Source organism: Rosa rugosa, chromosome 1 (genome assembly GCF_958449725.1).
Source record: "Rosa rugosa chromosome 1, drRosRugo1.1, whole genome shotgun sequence".
Taxonomy (NCBI): domain Eukaryota; kingdom Viridiplantae; phylum Streptophyta; class Magnoliopsida; order Rosales; family Rosaceae; genus Rosa; species Rosa rugosa.
Window position 1 is genome coordinate 69,030,915 of NC_084820.1, and position 18,054 is coordinate 69,048,968.

Consider the following 18,054-nt stretch of genomic DNA (forward strand, 5'->3'; position numbering starts at 1 on the left):
AGCTCCGAACAATCCAATGAAGATGAGGACAATGCTGACACCAAGTCCAGGCAGTCCGACTCCACAATCAAAGGTGTAAGATGATGGTCAATGGCCAACTGCACTCCCAATATCAATGCTAATAGCTCAGCATGTCTAGCTGATTGAGCAATTGTAACAGAATGTCGAAACCCATGAAGAAAAGTCCCTACATGATCTCGGAACACCCCACCTAAACCCGTACGACACGAGGTCTGATCAAAAGCAGCGTCAACATTCAACTTCACAAAGCCAACTGGTGGTTTCGACCATTTGGGTACTGGACGAGTTGCCAACCCCAACCGGGTAGTAATGCGAGCTGCTTTAAATTCTGCCAACCAACCCAATGACATTGGGACAATCTTGGAGGCCTGCTTAAAATCACCTCCCCAAACTTTAGCATTTCTATTCCTCCAAGTAGCCCACAAAATCATCAACGAAGAGGCAAAATGATGAGGATATGTCGCTGAAACAACTGTGAGCCAATCTGCTACAGTGGAAGGGGCCGAAACAAGGGAAATATTGGCACCATGAATCAAACTAGTAGCATGGGGACAGTCACGAGTTGCATGGAGAGGAGTTTCAACTTCTTCGTCACAAAGTGGGCATTGGGTGTCTATATCGACACCACGTTCACTAAGCCGACCCCGAGTAGGAAGAATGTTAGAGGCTGCTTTCCAAGCACATATCTTCACATTGCTTGGAACCTGAGCTTTCCACAGCTGACGCCAAAGAGTAGCACTTGGATTCGGTATGGATGAAACATCATCAAGAATCCTATTCCTAGCTACATGGTAGGCCGACTTTACCGTGAACTGGCCTTTTTTATCTGCACCCCAAATCCATCTATCCTCATGAACCCGAGGACTAAGAGGAAGAGTGAGGATCTTCTGAACAATATAAGCAGGAAAAAGTTCAGATAAAAGAGTAACATTCCACACACCTGGAGAGATGAAAAGATCAGCAACGAAAGTTGCTCGACTCGAGAAGTAAGCACCCAAATCCTCACCCATCAACCACGGATCCCGCCATATATTGGTAGACAAACCATTCCCAATGTGACGTTTAATGCCCGCTTTAAGTATGTCTCGGCCTTGCAAGATACTTCGCCATGCAAAAGATGGCTGGGAACCTAGCTCAGCTTCCCAAAAATTACTATGGGGGAAGTATAGAGCTTTAAAAAGTTGACCGATCAGGGAGTCAGGATATTGGAGTAACCGCCACCCTTGCTTGGCTAACATAGCCAAGTTAAAAGCAAAAAGATGTCGGAAATCCATACCTCCCATACTTTTGGGTTTACAGAGGTCATCCCAAGCCCGCCAATGCATAGCTTTCTTGTCGTCCGTACTACCCCACCAAAACTGTGCACAAAGCTGGTGGAGTTCCTGAATAAGATTATGAGGGAGTAGGTAGCAATTCATGGTATACAGTGGTAGAGCCTGAGCCACCACCTTGATTAAGATTTCTCTACCGGCAGCACTAAGCAATTTGGATCTCCAACCTGTCAATTTTTTTGACAGGTTATCTTTAATATAAGCAAAAGTTTCTGACTTGGATCTACCAATAAGGGTCGGAATCCCCAAATACTTATCATGCTTCTCCACCATCTGAACCCCCAGGATTTGAGCCATATTGTCTCTCAAAGGCGGTAAAACACTCCCACTGAAAACAACACTACTCTTCTGTAGGTTCACCTGTTGCCCAGAGGCCCTTTCATAAATATTTAGCAAATCCCTAATCATGGTGCAATCCTGAGGCGTAGCAATAGAATAAAGCATACTATCGTCTGCAAACAAAAGATGACTGATAGTAGGGGCACCATCACAAATACGCAGCCCCTGCCATTGACCACTAGAAACTCCGTGGGAAATAAGAGCGGACAGGCCCTCTGCACATAATAAAAACAAGTAGGGGGACAATGGGTCGCCTTGTCGCAACCCACGCTGCGGTGTCACATAACCCCTAGGTGTACCATTAACAAGGAAGGAATAACGCACCGTAGAAAGGCAAGACATAATCAGGTCCACCCATTCCTCCGCAAACCCCATTTTCAACATGATTCTCTGTAAGAAACCCCATTCCAGTCTATCGTATGCTTTACTGATATCCAATTTAAGAGCCAAAAAACCTTCGTGTCCACGCCTCAACCTGTGCATGTAATGGGCTAGCTCTGACGCTACCAAAGTATTATCAGAAATAAGCCGATTTGGAACAAACGCACTCTGTTGAGGAGAAATAATATCTGACAAGAAACTTTTCAGTCGGTTAGCAATAACTTTTGAAGCAATTTTATAAATCACATTGCATAACGCAATAGGCCGAAGATGGGACATATTCACAACTTCTTTAATCTTTGGAATGAGGGCGACATAGGTGAAATTCAAATCAGGGGGAATTTCAGAATGAGTTAACATTGAAATCACCGCATTACTGACCTCCTGCCCAACTAAGTCCCAGTATTTCTGAAAAAAGAAAGGTGAGAGACTATCCGATCCTGGCGCTTTCGAAGGAGGCATCTGAAATAACGCTATACGAACTTCCTCCAAGTTGTAGGGAGCCAATAAGATGGCATTCATGTCTGCTGAGACACGAGGCTCAATAGTCTGAAGAACCAAGTTTTGAGCCTCCAAGTCCTATGGTTGGGAGCTGAAAATATGCTGAAAGTAATCCAACACAACCCCATCTATACCGGCCGTGGACTCTTGCCATACTCCATTGATATCGAAAAGGCCTTTAATTTTGTTTTTTTGCCGTCTGTTCGATGCTTTCTTATGAAAGAAACGGGAGTTCCGGTCACCATCCCTAAGCCAAACTGCTCTAGACCGTTGCCTCCAATACGTCTCATCAATGGACATCAACTCATTCAATCTTTGCGAAAGTTGCAGCTTGAGGGCATGATCACTTTGGTCGAACGGTTTCTGGAGAAGAGCATCCAGTTGTGCCCGTACCCCTTCCACTTCCTCTCTTCTACTACGGAAAATAGTTCGATCCCACTCCAAAAGATGAGTCCCCAATCCCTTTACTTTGTGGCACAGCTGAAGCATAGGCTCCCCACCATATGGAATTCCCCAAGCCTCCTCCACTTTGGCTGAGAAACCTTCATGGGCACACCACATCTCTTCAAAACGGAACTGGCGTCGAAACTTCTCAAATCTCAACTGCTCCTTTCGGACCTCCAACAGGAGAGGAGTGTGGTCCGACCGACTGGGATGAAGATTGATCACACGAGAAAAACTAAATTCCGATATCCAGGCCGGTGAACAAGTACCTCTATCTAACCTCTCTTTCGTATTGGAATCACACCACGTAAACAGACCTCCAGCAGCCCCCATATCCTTGAGGTTACAATCTGAAAGAGCTTGTCGAAAAGCCTGCATCTGACTCTGACTACGCAGTCTGCCACCAGACTTCTCACCCAACTCCATAATCTCATTGAAATCCCCGGCAACTACCCATCTCTCTCCTAAGTTCCGGACCAGAGATCGTAATAAATCCCAGGACAGATGACGTTGGCCGGTTTCGGGATGACCATAAAATCCAGTAAACCTCCATTCCACCTCGTTAGGAGCTTTAATGAAAGCATCAATATAATACCTCTCCACATCTTGAACCTTAACCAAGATAGAATCATCCCAGAGCAAAGCAAGGCCCCCCGATCGCTCCACACGATCGAAGTGAGCAATATGAGGCAGACCAACAAAACAGCGAAGGGATTGATGCTGGTCCTTTGTACAGTGAGTCTCGCTGAGGAAGACAAGACTTATGCGATGTTTTTGTATAAGCAGCTTAAGAGCATGCCTAGTTCTTCTGTTCACAATACCCTGGCAATTCCAAAACAAAATATTCATGTTGAAACACAGACAAGGTGGACAAGACACCTCCTGAAGCCGGCCGGCGGCACTACAAAGAACCGGAAAACCCTAAGTCGAAAAACCTAGGCTCCGCAGTTCTCGCTCAAGAATATAGGATTTATTAAGAAGACTTACTTGATTGTCAATGATCGAAAGAACAAAATTGCTTTCAAATTTTCAATTTCAATTGCCAATATAAAGAGAGATATGGAAGCTCTTCTCCAACATTGGGAATTTGGGACTTTGGAGAACGATGTAGGTCGAAGACTAATCGACGTCTTCTAACTCGTACTCCTATTTGAATTGTGCGTAAGGTTTTTTTTTTGTTCCTTATTTAGTCTTAAAACGACGTCGTTTTGGCCTATCTTAATATTAAATGAAAAGCTCAAAACGACGTCGTTTTGAGTTGGTATCAAAGTCAAACAAAAAAAAAGAAGAATGATCACGTTTCAGTCATCTTCTTCCCCAAATTCTGGGTTTTGCCTTTTTCTGCCATTTTTTCATGGCTTCCTTCAGCCAACATATATAACTCAGGGTAAAGAACAAAAAACCCAGCCTAGGCAAGTGCCTAAGCTGGCCTATATATGAATCCGCCCCTGGAGGCCGATAATGAGCAATCAGGAATGGGTGTAATTAAACAACCCATAATAGAAGATAATGTTTAATGATAATAATGATGTTCTGAGACTACTAACAGTGCTATAAGGCCAATGATTATACAATGAATGATACAAATCCACTTGCTGTAAATCAAATTCAAGAAACCATCACCCAGTAGCTTTTGTTGTAAACGCATAGGCATACCAAAAAATAAGATAATTAGCAAGTCGTGCCGCACAAAGGTAAAAAAAAAACAGGTGGTATTAAGTCGAATAAAAAGCTATAATAAGAAATCATAGGTTTCGCAAAATCGTGCAGCATATGAATTCAAAATATAAGATTAAGAAGCAACAGAAGTCAAAGTAACTTAATAAATGGAGACCACCCATTCCTTCACAAGTCCCAAACCAAGACCACCATGAATCTTTAACAAGCCGATCAAGCCCAATTAAAATTGGTAAATTTGAAAAATGCGCATCGATATGAAAACAGATTCAATAAAGAAACGATGCAAGTGGTATGTGCAATAGAAATACGCGAGATCATGTCAAGAACAAAATTTTGAGATTAACTTCCACATCGCACAATGAATATTAACTTCCACATCGCACAATGAATGAAGATATTAAACTCATAGATCAAAGTTAAGGTCAAAAGCAACAAAACCATGAGCCTTTTTTTTTTTTTTTTGTGCGATTCGTTGCATTCTAGTAGCTCTCTTTCATGTTCATCCTTATTTGTGCTTCATTATTTTTCTATCTTGAGCTGGGTTTTGTGTTTGTGCCTGATGGGTTCTATAATGCAGCACCATAATTTAAAGCTTCCTTTCTTATTTTGGTTTGGGTTTCGTTGGAATTTTGAGCCTTTGTGCACCCTCTACTCCTGGCCTTCTGTTTTTCAGCCTTTCTAGTAGTTCTCTTTTCACTTACACTTGCTGACCTTCTGTATTCAGTTATTGATTTCACCTGTATTTCAATTTTGGTTTGCAGCTCACCATGAGCTATTCAAACCTCCGGGATATATGTAGTGATGATGAAACTGGTGAGCCAAACTCAGTGTCCCCAGCGCTAACTTCTCCCAGAAATTTCGAAAAGCTATCTGGAAACTACAAATGGCACAGGAAGAGGGGTCCAGAAATGAGGGTAAAGCTCTTATCACTTATTTTCTTTGCTTGCTTTGAGCTTACCTTGATTGTGTCCCTGGTTTTCGTGGCATTCGATCTAGTGCCGTCCCCAAATGATTAAGAAGTTCTACTTACTTGATGTGTTTGTATCATTTAACTACAATTGGGAACTTGAAATCTGTTTGACTAGCTGGATTATGAAGTATCACATATATGAGATAAAATTCAATTATGACTTGGTGTATTACTTTATCATGGTCAACATCCACCAGTCAAATTTGTTACTGATAAAGAGTAATTAGCTGAGATGAAAAATTGAGAACCAAAACATGATGCAGCGTGTGAAATGGGGGCCAAGAGGATGGTGGGATTGTTTGGGGGATTTATGTCAGGGACAGTGCTGTTGGGGAGAAGCTGAGCAAGAGGCCTCGAGTTATGATCAATTGACAGAAGCCTTTGCGGAGATGAGCGACTACTCAAGTGCTCCTAGCGCACCTCAGAGGCTCAGATACCAATTGTAATATGGTATGGAACCTATTCTTTCACGTTCTGTTTCCTTCTTCATGATAAGAGATCGTAGTAGGAAATGAGTAACATCTTTCAGAGTTTAATTCCTATGTTAACTGATCCTAGTAGTTGCCTTGGCCTTTTTTGTATTTTTTGGGCAGATTGAGTTTGAGTCAAGAGTGTTATATGGGGGAGTTTGATATTGATCAGAACCCGCCTATTCCTCTGCGGGATGTGCTTGGGAAGGTGAAGCCTTTCTTGATGGCATATGAGGGTATTCAAATTCAAGACGAGTGGGGAGGTATAGTTTTCCTTGCTCTTGCATTATATTTGTCATCTGATTTGGCTAATGTGTGACGTAATTCTCTGTCTCCATCTTTATGTCACACTAATGTTACCATAGGAGTTTCCTAGTAGTTGATTTTGTAAAGCCATAGGAGTTTGTAGTAGTTAATCATTACATGAGGAATTTAGATGTTTCGGAGCTGATCAAAAAGCTGTATTGTGATTTTCTAATACATTTTTTTCTATGACACTTACTTCCTCTTTGTTGATATAACCATATGCCATATATAGTTTATTTAGTCTCAAAATTTAATGAAGAGCTACTTAGAATGGAAACATACAGATGTTTATGTATGTATGTTTGTATAGGAGCTCTTAGAATATGTATATGTATATGTTTGCTGCGGTCAGCATCTGTCTGTAACTATGATCTCTCATCTGTATAATGCAATGCTGAGTATTCTGGAATACTGAGATTGAGTATAGTGAGGAACTAGGCCAGATACCATGTTCTTTTTGAATGGAGGATTTCTGTCTCTCCTTTAGTTTTAGTGTTCGTGTTTTTTAAGCCCTTTGGTTGTAGTTTGACCGCTTTGGCCGGTGGTTCTCGGCTCATCCGCTCTGGCTGACGGCTGAATCCATCAATCAGGTTTTGCTTCTTTTTTGAATCAATTGTTTGTTGATCCACTCGTCTCGTTAGATTGATTGTTGAAAAAACTATTGGAGTTTGTTTGATTTTTTATTTCTAGTTTTTGAATCCAGATCCACTTCCTCTGTCTGGTATTTTGCTGCTCTTAATTTCATTCGGATGCCCTTGTAACCGATTTTATGTTGGAATTAAAAAAAAAAAATTCCCCTTGTAGAATAGTGTGGCTATCTAGTTATATTCTATGTTTAATAATAATAATTAAAAAAAAAAACTCGATTTAGGAATTCTGGTAGAAAGAGAGGCTTTCCTTTTCCTCGTTGAGCTAGGGCTATAGCTAGCATATATACATCGCTACTTTAGTGATCATCCGTAGGAATTCTCCTTCAACCATGCCGGCAACGCCCGAGAAGAACCTTTTTTTTAGCAGGGTTTTGCAAAGAGAAACAGTTGAACCTGCACCACCTGGTCAGGAAGACTGGCTGGCTTCCGTTCAAGTTTTATTTCCTTGAACATACCCGCTGCTGGTATGATCATCCAATGGACTATACTTGTGTAGCCGCCACATCGGATACTACATTTGGTTCAATCCTTCACTCTGGTAGAAACAACAGATGGGGGAACACACCAGCTATGATTCGCCACCTTTCGAGGATTGGTATTCCACAAGAGGAGCAACCATCTATCCTCGACAAACTATTTGGAGTGCTTTGAACGGCCTTCCCTGAGGGCCGCATTCTTGTCTTGATAGCTCAAGTGACTGTGTATTTGTTGGGTAGTTTTGATGATCTTGATACCATTTCTGCACTTACTTGTTATTCTCCCAATTTTAGCTTTGGCTTAAAATATTAGGTTCCTGATGAAGTGCGCTGTGAAACACATACAATAAGTGGTGTTGACTATCTTATGGAACAGCTACCCCCATTGATAGGCTTTTATTGGAATCCTTTGAAGCTCTTCCTAGGATCGTCAGGTTTATCCCTGCAACTAGATCATCAATTAAGAGTTTGCAGAAAGTGAGACTTGATAGTTTAGAAGTAGCTACTATCAAACAGAATCCGTCATGTAATATATGTAGGGATGACTTTGCAGAAGGCAGTGCTGAACTGGTTATTCCTTTGCCTTGCGCTCAGTGTTATCACACAGATTGCATCATCTCGTGGCTGGAGGTGAATCATTTGTGCCTGTTGTGTCGATATGCAATGCCAAATGTGGAAGAGGGCCAGCCTTCATGTAATAACCCCTTTTTTTTAAGTGGAGATTTCTTTTAATAGAAATGGTGCGGCATGTTCCGTGTTTTGAGCAACAAAGGGACGGCTGCATTGCTTTGCTTTGCTTCTTTTGTATATTGAATTAGAATTGGTGGAAGGGGTAGGCAGCACGCAGAAAAGAAAGAAAAAAAAAATAAACCTCTCTCTCTCTGCCGAAACTAGCAACCAAAACAGAGCATTCCTTCTCCAAGCTTGTTCTCGCTCCACAGGCCTTCGATCGACCCCAGACCACGTTCCACAGCTTCACCTTGATCTTGCGCAGCTGCAGGAGGCAGCCTTACGCCGCAGAACGGTCCGAAACGGCGGCGGAAGTCCGGTTAGTTTTAAGCCCGTTTTAGTTCCAAGCTCGATAACTCGTGCTTCCGGCCACCGATCCTTGCCAAACTGCATCCTCGTGCTTCCCTCAACCTCCTGAAGCCCCCAGAAGCAGCCTTGCATGGCGGCGCATCCCGTAGCAGCAACTACAAGTCAACCCAGCCAAGAACGAGACCGGAACTATCGATCCAAATATCTTGAGCTACAGGACGTCGTTTTGAGTGATTCTTGAACCAGTGAGTTCTTATTGAGTTTCTTAACAACTCTTCAGAAGGAATCGAAGCCTTAAATTGAAGTTTTGACGTCGAAATCGAGCCTTGCCGGATTCTGCAAAATTCTGGAATTTTTCCGACCACCGAAGCTTTCGATCGGTATATCTCGAGCTACAGACCATATTTTTCTGTGATTCTTGAACCAGTGAGTTCTTCTTGAGTTTCTTAACAACTCTTCAGAAGGAATCGAAGCCTTAAATTGACGTTTTTACGTCGAATTGGAGCTCGCCGTTTTCTGCAGTTTCTCGCCGGATTCTGGAAATTTTCCAGTCACCTCGACTGTTCTAGGTAATTTCCGACCACTTCCTTTCGTTTTAAGACTTCATGCTAGTTATGAAAGTGGATCAGCTCGTCATTTGGAACAAGTTTGTAGTTGACGACTTTTGCATCGGAGGTGGTTGACCGTCGTTGACCGCCGCGTTGACCGCCCACTGACCGCCCCTTGTGGCGGCGCATTCGACCATTTTTTGAATTTTTATTATCTAGGCTATGTTCTACGCATCCATACGAGCGTTTTGATATATTACAAGGTTATGTTAGAAAAAGTTGATAAATAGTGGATTTACGTTTTTACGTTACTATTTAACGTTTTTACGTTTTATCTTAAGTTTACGATCTGCAAAGATCTGACCATCGGTTTTACTTCAAATTTAGATATGTTGATCGTATGACTGTCCCGATGACTTTGTGTGGTCACGGGCGAAGATCCGACCGTTGGATCTTCGTATAAATGTGAAATAGTGATTTGGAGGGCGATTCGTGAGAATCTGACCGTCGGATTATAGTATAAATTTGTGGAGATGTTTGTAAGGACGATTCAGGAAGATCCGACCGTTGGATCTTCGTGATAATCTTGGAGGATGATCCTAAGGGCAATCCGTGAGGATCTGACCGTTAGATCATCGCGTAATTTCGATCCGACCGTTGGATCATCATTAATTTAGAATCTGACCGTTGGATTGTTGTATATGTGTGGTTTATGAATGATTGCTAAGTTAAGATCGTATCTGACTAGGTGATTGACGGTTTAAGTTGGTGGACGATTGTGGATCGTATTTTGAGCTGTTAAGAAGACGCAGCTGGATTAGAGGTGAGTAAACCTCACATGGTTCATATTACGAACCGAATATAATTAATTGATTTTTTTGTCGTAATTGTGTGGAAATTGTTTATGAAATAAAGATTTGTTTTGAAATAATATGAACTTGATCAACTACGGTTCATAGGGCTGCGGCTCACAGGTAAGAAAATGAATTTAAGTATAAAATGAATTTATATTTTTAATGCGTGTGAACTATAGTTGGTATTAATAGGCATTCCTGTGCGAATGTCTATGTATATATATTATTTACGTGAAATAATATGTATTGTTGGAGTTGTGAAATATTATGTATTGTTGGAGTTGTGTTGAGTTTATTGTTAAGAAACAATATATTGTGAGGGGTATTGAGTTTATTGTTGAGAAACAATATATTGAGAGAGATGTTGAGTTTTATTGTTGAGGAACAATAAATTGTTGTGATCTGTGGAGATCAATAGGTCACGGGGTGACCATGGCATACTATCAGCGACCCACGCTCTCGCGCCGGGTAGGTGGAACTGATAGTATTAAATCGTGAACCACGCTCTCGCGCCGGGTAGGTGGAAACGATCAGTTAGAGCTCTAGTCTGTCTGCCAATTGTTGAGTGGTGTTGTGAGGGAAATGTTGAGGTTACTTGAGACTGTGAGTGGTCATGTATGAGTGATGTTGAGGTTACTTGAGACTGTGAGGGGTCTTATGTGAGAAGTGTTGAGGATACTTGAGTCTTTTAAGAATGAGTTCTTAAAAGAGAGCCTCAAGAGTATCCTTCCTTTTATGGTGATTGTGTTGAGTTATATTAATTGTAAAGAAATAAATCAACAATTCTTTCTTGTTTACTCATACTGGCTGTAAAAAGCTTACCGGGTTTTGTGTTGTTGCAACTCCCGGTACACTATTCAAATTGTGTAGCGGGTAATCCTACAGGACAGGAGAACCAGGACGGTGATCGTGCGGTTAGAGCAATTGTTAGAGTTTTACAGCAATTGTACGTTGTGAGGTGTGTTATGCTCATTTGAGCTTTACAATATTGCTTGTGAGAGTGAATTGTAATAATGAACTCGAAGTTTCGAGATTTGGATTTTGTAATTGTAATTATTCATGTTTCGGATTTGAATTTATTATTCAAAATTCGGGGCGTGACAGTTTGGTATCAAAGCGTAAGGTACATATTTGGTGATAATCAATACTTCCCGAGTGATGGCCCGTCTGCAGCGGATCCCCATCATATACTCTTCGGTATTGGTATAATCATTGGGTATGTCTTAGTATGGGGTCTAGACAGCGTGTATGTCCGTAGGACGGTAGAGTTGCCTTCTAAGTTCGTATTAGAATAAGTTTAGTTTCCGCGAGTTGTGATCTTCGAGGAATGGAAACCTCCGGATTTAACTCTGATGAGTCAGTGAGGATTGTTTATGGAAATGAGTTTCCGTTTGTATGTAGAAGTGTTTGGTTGAAGGCATGGTGTGAACCTATGCTTGTATCTGATGTGGATACGAGTATTAATTGATAGTAATTTTGCCTTCTTAAGTTGGACATACAGATGCATTTGAATAGATTCTAGACTCATGTGGAGTTGTGAGTAGTGTTGCGGTTAGGGAAGAAATTATTGTGGTTAATTCTTCCATGTGCTTGTAAGTTGTTGAGCAGAGTTTGAGATGCGAGAACGGAGTTTGATCTCGTGTTTGAGTGATTGAGACGAACGACTATATATTTGAGTTCTCTCCGAGTACCTACAATCTTAAGGGCTATTTGAAGTGGGACTAGTGGTAGTTTTGGTATTTCTAAATTTAAATCAAGATCCGAGGAACATGTTTTGTATACGTGGTTGATATTGCGAGCATCATTTTTGATTGATATTTTGCGTTTCACAAAGACAACTGGATTGGAAATTCTCCGTTTGGACACCTTGGTCTGTTGACCTGACTATGACTTGTGGACATAGTTTTATTTAAGTGAAGGAAATTGATTTTGTGAACTAGTTTTCTTAAGTTTTGGATCGTAGTATGGAGTTGGACTGAAGTGAATTTGAGGTTGTTGTGTTTTAAGTTTAAGTAGGCGGGACACTTAAAGTTTTGAAATGGAATTTGATCTTGGTCGGTAATTAATGGGGAGATTTAGAGTCAACTCTCTGTAAATGTTATTAGATGAGGGTGTGTTTCTGTGGTGATGGATTTTAGGAGAAATGGTTAAGTGCAATTTTGGGTATTGATTGTAGTGACATTGTTGGGTATCCATAGTGGTTCAAGTGAATTACTATGCGATATGGAGTTTGATTCGGTTTCTAAATCGTAAATTCATAGGGTATGAATTGTGGTAAGTTTAATGGAGAAATTAATAGAGGAAATGGTTGAGATTTTATAAGATTTGTATGAGTAACTCTAAGGATGTGGGTTTTTCCTAGCTAACTCAGGATGTGTTTAGCTTTATTAAACCCTAATTCTAACGACAAAATTGTTGTGTTTGGTTTGACTCTAAGGATGCTAGCTAGACCTCTGTGCAACTTAATTGATTGTTTGTGATAAATCATTATGATTGATGTGTGCAGCAGAGTTGTCAATGGTTTTGAAAATAGTATTAGGTGACCAAGGTTGATCCTTGGTGTTGTTGTTGGTTTAACAAAAAGAAGAAACGACATGCATGCAATCTTATTGATTTTATATTACAAAAAGGAAAACGAGGACAATGCTATGCTAAGCCTAGTCAGCAGCTCCGGATGGATTGAGGCTGAGCTCAAGAGAAACGTTAGAGCCACTGTTGTAACCGCCTGAGCCACCAGAATAGTAACCAAATGCGCTACCTTCCTCAGAAGTAGTCTTCGGGTTACCAAAGACGTCCTCGCCGTGCACGGGGAACAGAGGAAGAGTTTCAACCTCCTGGTGATCTCCTCCTCGTTGTTGCAGGGATGTTTGTCCTCCTGTTGTGCCAAAAGAGTTGTACTGGTATTAGTGTTGAAGTGTGAGGAAGAATATGAAACAAAATTTAAATCAAGAAATCCTTCATTACCAGTAGAATCGGTGGAACCAAAATTGAGATTAATGGATCTACCATCATCAGTAGAACTAGTGGACCCAAAATTGATGTCAATGGATCCACCAGCTGGCCCAAAATTGATGTCGATGGATCCACCAGCACCAGTAGAACCAGTGGACCCAAAATTGAGATCAATGGATCCACCAGTACCAGGAGAACTAGTTCCCATGGGCACTTGAGCAGCCTGATTGCACCTCTTCATCTGCTTCTCTCGAGCCCTGACATTCTGGAACCAAAAATAAATGTTCTTGCCCTCAACCTGTCCATACTGTTGCAGCTGGAGACAGATCTCGTGAATATGCTCTGTAGTTGGGGTCTTAACTCCCTTGTCGTAGTAAAGATCCTTGAGGATCCTTATTTGATCTGGAGTAGGAACCCACCTGGCACGGCTTCGCCAGAAATCTGTGTTGGCACTACTCCCGGCTGCTTGGTTGTTTCCTCCATCCTCGATTTGTTGCTGGGTTTGTAGCTCCATCAGTTGCAGAGTTCGTGGTTCCATGGTGATGGGTTGAGGGGATGTGAAGATCGAAGAGTAAAGTTGTCGAGTGTTTGAAGGAGTTGTTGTTAAAGGGATTAAGGATGATGATGGTGGGTTAGAGATCTGAAAGTTCAGAGGAAAGATGAGATTGAATCAACTAGATGGGAGAGAAGATCAGAAGAGAAGGATTGAATCGAAGAAGAAATGTTTTGAGTTTTGAAAGAAGAGGAAAGCTGAAGAGTTGGGAGAGAGGGGCTGGAACTCAGGAGAGATTTTCGTTCCTTTGGAGTGAACAGTTGCGCCCTCAGAATGCACCTATTTATAGAGCGAGGTGAGCAGATCTCCACCGTTGGATGGACGATTCCTGTGATTCATTCTACGCGTTGGATTAAAGTCGCCCTGAAACCCGGAAAAGTTGTTGGCGCGTGGAGAGCGTGTAAGGGGACCGAGGGAATCTCGAGGCGCTGTGGCAGACAGCTGTAGCCGAAAGCAGATTTGACTGCCGTAAATCACGGAAGGGATAAGCCGTGACACAAGTGGGCCGTACTTGGGCCTGTCTCGGATCAAGGCATCACTGTAGCTGTGGGTGGAGGCCTGATGGGCCGAGTTTCTGAAACAGTTTTGGATGTTTTGGGCCGAATTGTTGAAACAGTTGAAACAGTTGGTTTAAATAAAAGGATTGGTATGGATAATAACGTGAGCAGCCGTGCTCGAGTGGTTGAGTGTAAATAAACAGTTGCCGATCATCCTTCTGATATTTATTTGGCATTGTAAAAATTGTTGTTAAGGCTTCATCTTTCTGGTATTCAATTTTTCATACATATTTTCCTGTTTCTTAAATGGTTGCATTCAAAAACAGAAAGCTTGCCAACTTAAACAGGCCAGTCCTTGTGCCTTTCCTAATATGATGAATGATGTGGAGTACTTGAACCAGTCTCCTGAGTAGGTTTTGGTTAGTGTTGTGTGTGCAAAGCCAAGTTGAACCTTTCATTCAGACCACCCCGCAGCCTTCGCCTTCACTTCAACCCATGGAAATATGTAAGTTAAGTTATCCATCATCAATTTCTACTTTTCTAGTATCATACAATTTGCACATGGGTTATTATCACAGAGAGAATCAAAAGAACATTCTTTCTAGCAGTACACACTATCACTCCCACATCATAAAGTGGGAAATCGAACATGTAGTGGCTGCAGCCGCGTAACAGGTGCATCAATATGTCAACATGCGTGTAATATATGAGATCTAGACAGTAGTGTAGTAGTCAAACGGAACCCTTAATCTACAGACCACCCTATTTGTCCTGCATCACGGTTTGGTTTGGGCTAAAGTTGACAGCATAGCATGAACAAAGAGGTATATAACATACACAGGGTCGGCTTATTCAAAAACAACGTTAACAAGAAGTCAGCACTTGGGAATAACACTTTCTTCAATAGGTTCTATAGACATGTAAGGACTAACTAGTGTTGAGCAATGTACACTGTAATTGGGATTTTCGTTGTTCGTTTCAGGTTCATTATTACGAGTAATCTTGTAATTCTGTATGTTACTTTTTTTTTTTTTTTGGAAATAATTCTGTATGTTACTTAATGCCTTCAGATCATAGTATTTAGCTATCCCATTCCCATTGTCATGTAGTCGAACTTGCTAGTAGTAATAAACTAGGTAATGGCATGGCTTCTATGAATATAATACCTAAGATTATGTAAGTTTTGATAGGTTAAAAGTCCTCCAAGCCAGATTTCAATGATATTCTCAAGTCTTGAGAGGATGAACCTAAGAGTTCCTTAGGTATATTGGCTTGCCGACCTTACAAGACTAACAGAGACTTAGATCGTAGTCTCCCTAGAGACCACAGTCTGTAGTCTCTCTGGAGGACCCAGAGGCTCGATTTCAGTAGCCCTTTAGTCAAATGTATCACTATCAAGTACCACAACAATGACCTAATTTTGGACTTTCTATTTTTCATAAGCAGACATGAGAATTAGAAGAAGTATTTGTTAATATTAATTTTTTGATGTACTGAGACCTCTTTTTCAGATGCATACTGATGCACAGCTGTATGTAAGTAAGACTGAGAAAATGACATAATCAATCACCTAATGGAAACTTTTTGGTAGCTGTGACTCTGTGAGCCTGTGATTATTATTATTGGGTGCAAATGGAAGAAACCACAAAAACAATTTCAAATGAACAGTTGGGTCATTAGATTTAGAGATTATGAGAGAATATGAGTCTTAACTATTACCCTTGCTCAAACAAATGACACCACTGATGGTGTAGGCATAAACTTGTTAAGTCACCTGTATAGAGAGCATAGATGAATCTGTATATAGAAATGGGGATGCAAGATTTGACTTTTTACCTTATAAATGAGATGAATTTGATTGCTTTATGAAAACTCAAATGTGGAGTTAGTTACAGAATCATAGGTACGGCTCAAACTTTACACGAGACAAAACCCTTTATTTCTTATCAGATGACTCATTGTCCTGATCTTCTGCTTCCAGTTGAGTTGATGGTTTCTTCTCTTTCTCATCCTCAAGAGCTTGGATCAAATTCTTCAGGCAGATTTCAACATCCCCAGAAAGTGTCTTGGGCATCAAATGCTCTGCTACATCAGCTGGAGTCATATTAACTTCAGCCAGCAAATCACAGATTGTGGGAAACAGAGTGTGTGATTCAAGCTTGAGGTAGTTCCTAGCCAACACCTTGAATGATTCAAAGTTACAATATGACAATTCTATATGCTTGTCCATCCTTCCCTTTCGAATCAATGCTGCATCAAGTTTTTCAACATGATTAGTTGTGAATACTATGAGCCTCTCTCCTCTACAAGCTGACCACAACCCATCAATGAAATTCAGAAGCCCAGAAAGAGTGACCTGACTAGGCTTGCTTTCCCTTTCTTCTTTAGGAACCTTCTCCCTTGGATCCTTCTCTTCCTGATCATCCCCTCTGTCCTTTCTCTGCTTCCTCCTTTGGCCTGTGAGATCAAGTGAGCAATCAATGTCTTCAATTACGATGATCGACTTGCTTGATGTTTCGATCAGCAGCCTCCTCAGCTCAGTGTTGTCCTTGACTGCAGTCAATTCAAGATCATAGAGATCATACCCCAAGAGATTGGCCATGGCAGCAATCATAGTGGATTTCCCAGTACCTGGAGGGCCATAAAGTAGATACCCTCTTTTCCAAGCTCTCCCAATTCTTGTATAGAACTCTTCAGCTTTGCTAAATGCCATCAAGTCCTCAATGATGTCCTTCTTCTTCTCTGGCTCCATAGCTAGTGTCTGAAATGTTGCTGGGTGCTCAAAAACCACATGGCTCCAATGTGACCCATTATTAGTATAAAGCTTCCTTTGCCTGTTCCTCACTTTTATAGCATTACCCTCTTTCAAAACATGAGCCAAGTAAGGCCCAATTATGAGATCCCTCTTTCTTTTGTGGAAAGTGAGCTTGTAGTACCTTTTCTCATCATTAACTGGGGTGTAAGAAAATGTCTGAGATTTTGATATGTTCTTACCAGAAGCCCACCAGACTTGGACTCCTTTAAACTCATCAGCAACTTCTTCATGGTCATCCATGCTCAGAACAAGAGACTGATTGTTCTTGATGTCACCCTTGAGCCGCTTAGCTTGTGTGGAAGACTTGGAGCTCAAGTAGTTCTCAATGGCGGAATAGGCTTCACTGCGCATCAGACGCTCTCCTGTCAACTCATTAAAGGTAATTTGGATGTAAGGATAGACATAACCCACCAATCTCTGTGAGTATTTTTCGATGTGGTTTCGAACTTGGTAAGGAAAAAATTGTTGAAAGATTGTCCACACAAACACCAAGGCACCTATTGTGGAACCTAGATGAGCAAACATGTCTGCTGGAGCATACATGCTTCAACTTTGAGTCGTCAGTGCTTGCGTCTTTTTGTTCAGAATGGGGTGTGTTGCAGTTTTGTGAATGTTTAGGTGAAGGATCTATTGTTTTGTAGGAAAAAGGGTGAGGGTGAGTCGGTGTGGGTTGTTTTTGTGTGAATACAATAAGCATTCTGGTCTAGAATTGACTGGTGGATTTGTCTCCATGCTTAAGGGTCGGCAAAGGCTATGTGGACTCCTTTGGTTGCAAAATGGGTCAAGTAAACCAACTGTAAATTACTAGGAAACTCCCTGGAAAGGTATTGAAAATTATGAGGACCAAATGATGTCATAATCTTTCATTTCAACATCATGCAAATTCTTTCTTGAACTCTTCTTCTCCTTACTGAATGATACAGGTTCCTCCACAGATTCACTCTTCTATGGTCTTAGGGAATCCAATACGATATGGGCACATGTGTTTTCCAGATTTTCACCAGACTATAAATTGGGGATTGGCAATAATTAAAATGGTGGATTGCTCAGTTTTGCTTAATAGACATCCCACCCTTATCACTATGACTGTGTATTTAACTATTTATAAATGCATGTGATGATCCTACTGGTGTGCATGCGTTTATTAAAAAAGTGAATTACTGCCAAGCTAATTTGTCCTTAACTTGAGCTAGCAGCAATAATAGTACTTCTGCTCATTGGCTGCAGG

General features: G+C 41.2%; 2 protein-coding genes and 1 long non-coding RNA gene across 7 annotated transcripts; 1 reads left to right on the forward strand and 2 right to left on the reverse strand.

Moving 5' to 3' along the window:
• The first annotated feature begins 4,870 nt into the window (after positions 1-4,870).
• On the forward strand, positions 4,871-11,717 carry LOC133726445 (uncharacterized). 5 transcript variants are annotated; one of them, XR_009854808.1, is made up of 5 exons: positions 5,147-5,611; positions 5,931-6,117; positions 6,261-6,400; positions 9,904-9,978; positions 10,880-11,717. It is a non-coding gene; the product is annotated as an uncharacterized LOC133726445 (long non-coding RNA). The 5 variants fall into 5 exon arrangements; XR_009854810.1 differs by lacking the exons at positions 9,904-9,978; positions 10,880-11,717 and adding an exon at positions 4,871-4,986 and having other exon boundaries at positions 5,459-5,611; positions 6,261-8,259; XR_009854809.1 differs by lacking the exons at positions 9,904-9,978; positions 10,880-11,717 and adding an exon at positions 4,973-5,112 and having other exon boundaries at positions 5,459-5,611; positions 6,261-8,259.
• Positions 11,718-11,800: 83 nt separating this feature from the next.
• On the reverse strand, positions 11,801-14,187 carry LOC133746400 (protein WUSCHEL-like). Its single transcript, XM_062174590.1, has 2 exons — positions 12,974-14,187; positions 11,801-12,884 (listed from the first exon to the last, which is right to left on the reverse strand). Exons 1-2 carry the CDS (start codon positions 13,497-13,499, stop codon positions 12,667-12,669), a joined length of 744 nt encoding a protein of 247 aa, XP_062030574.1. The 5' UTR covers positions 13,500-14,187; the 3' UTR covers positions 11,801-12,666.
• A 1,653-nt stretch (positions 14,188-15,840) lies between these two features.
• On the reverse strand, positions 15,841-17,470 carry LOC133726454 (AAA-ATPase ASD, mitochondrial-like). Its single transcript, XM_062154001.1, has one exon. The coding sequence runs from the start codon at positions 17,367-17,369 to the stop codon at positions 15,948-15,950; it is 1,422 nt and encodes a 473-aa protein (XP_062009985.1). The 5' UTR covers positions 17,370-17,470; the 3' UTR covers positions 15,841-15,947.
• Between the last annotated feature and the right edge of the window lie 584 nt (positions 17,471-18,054).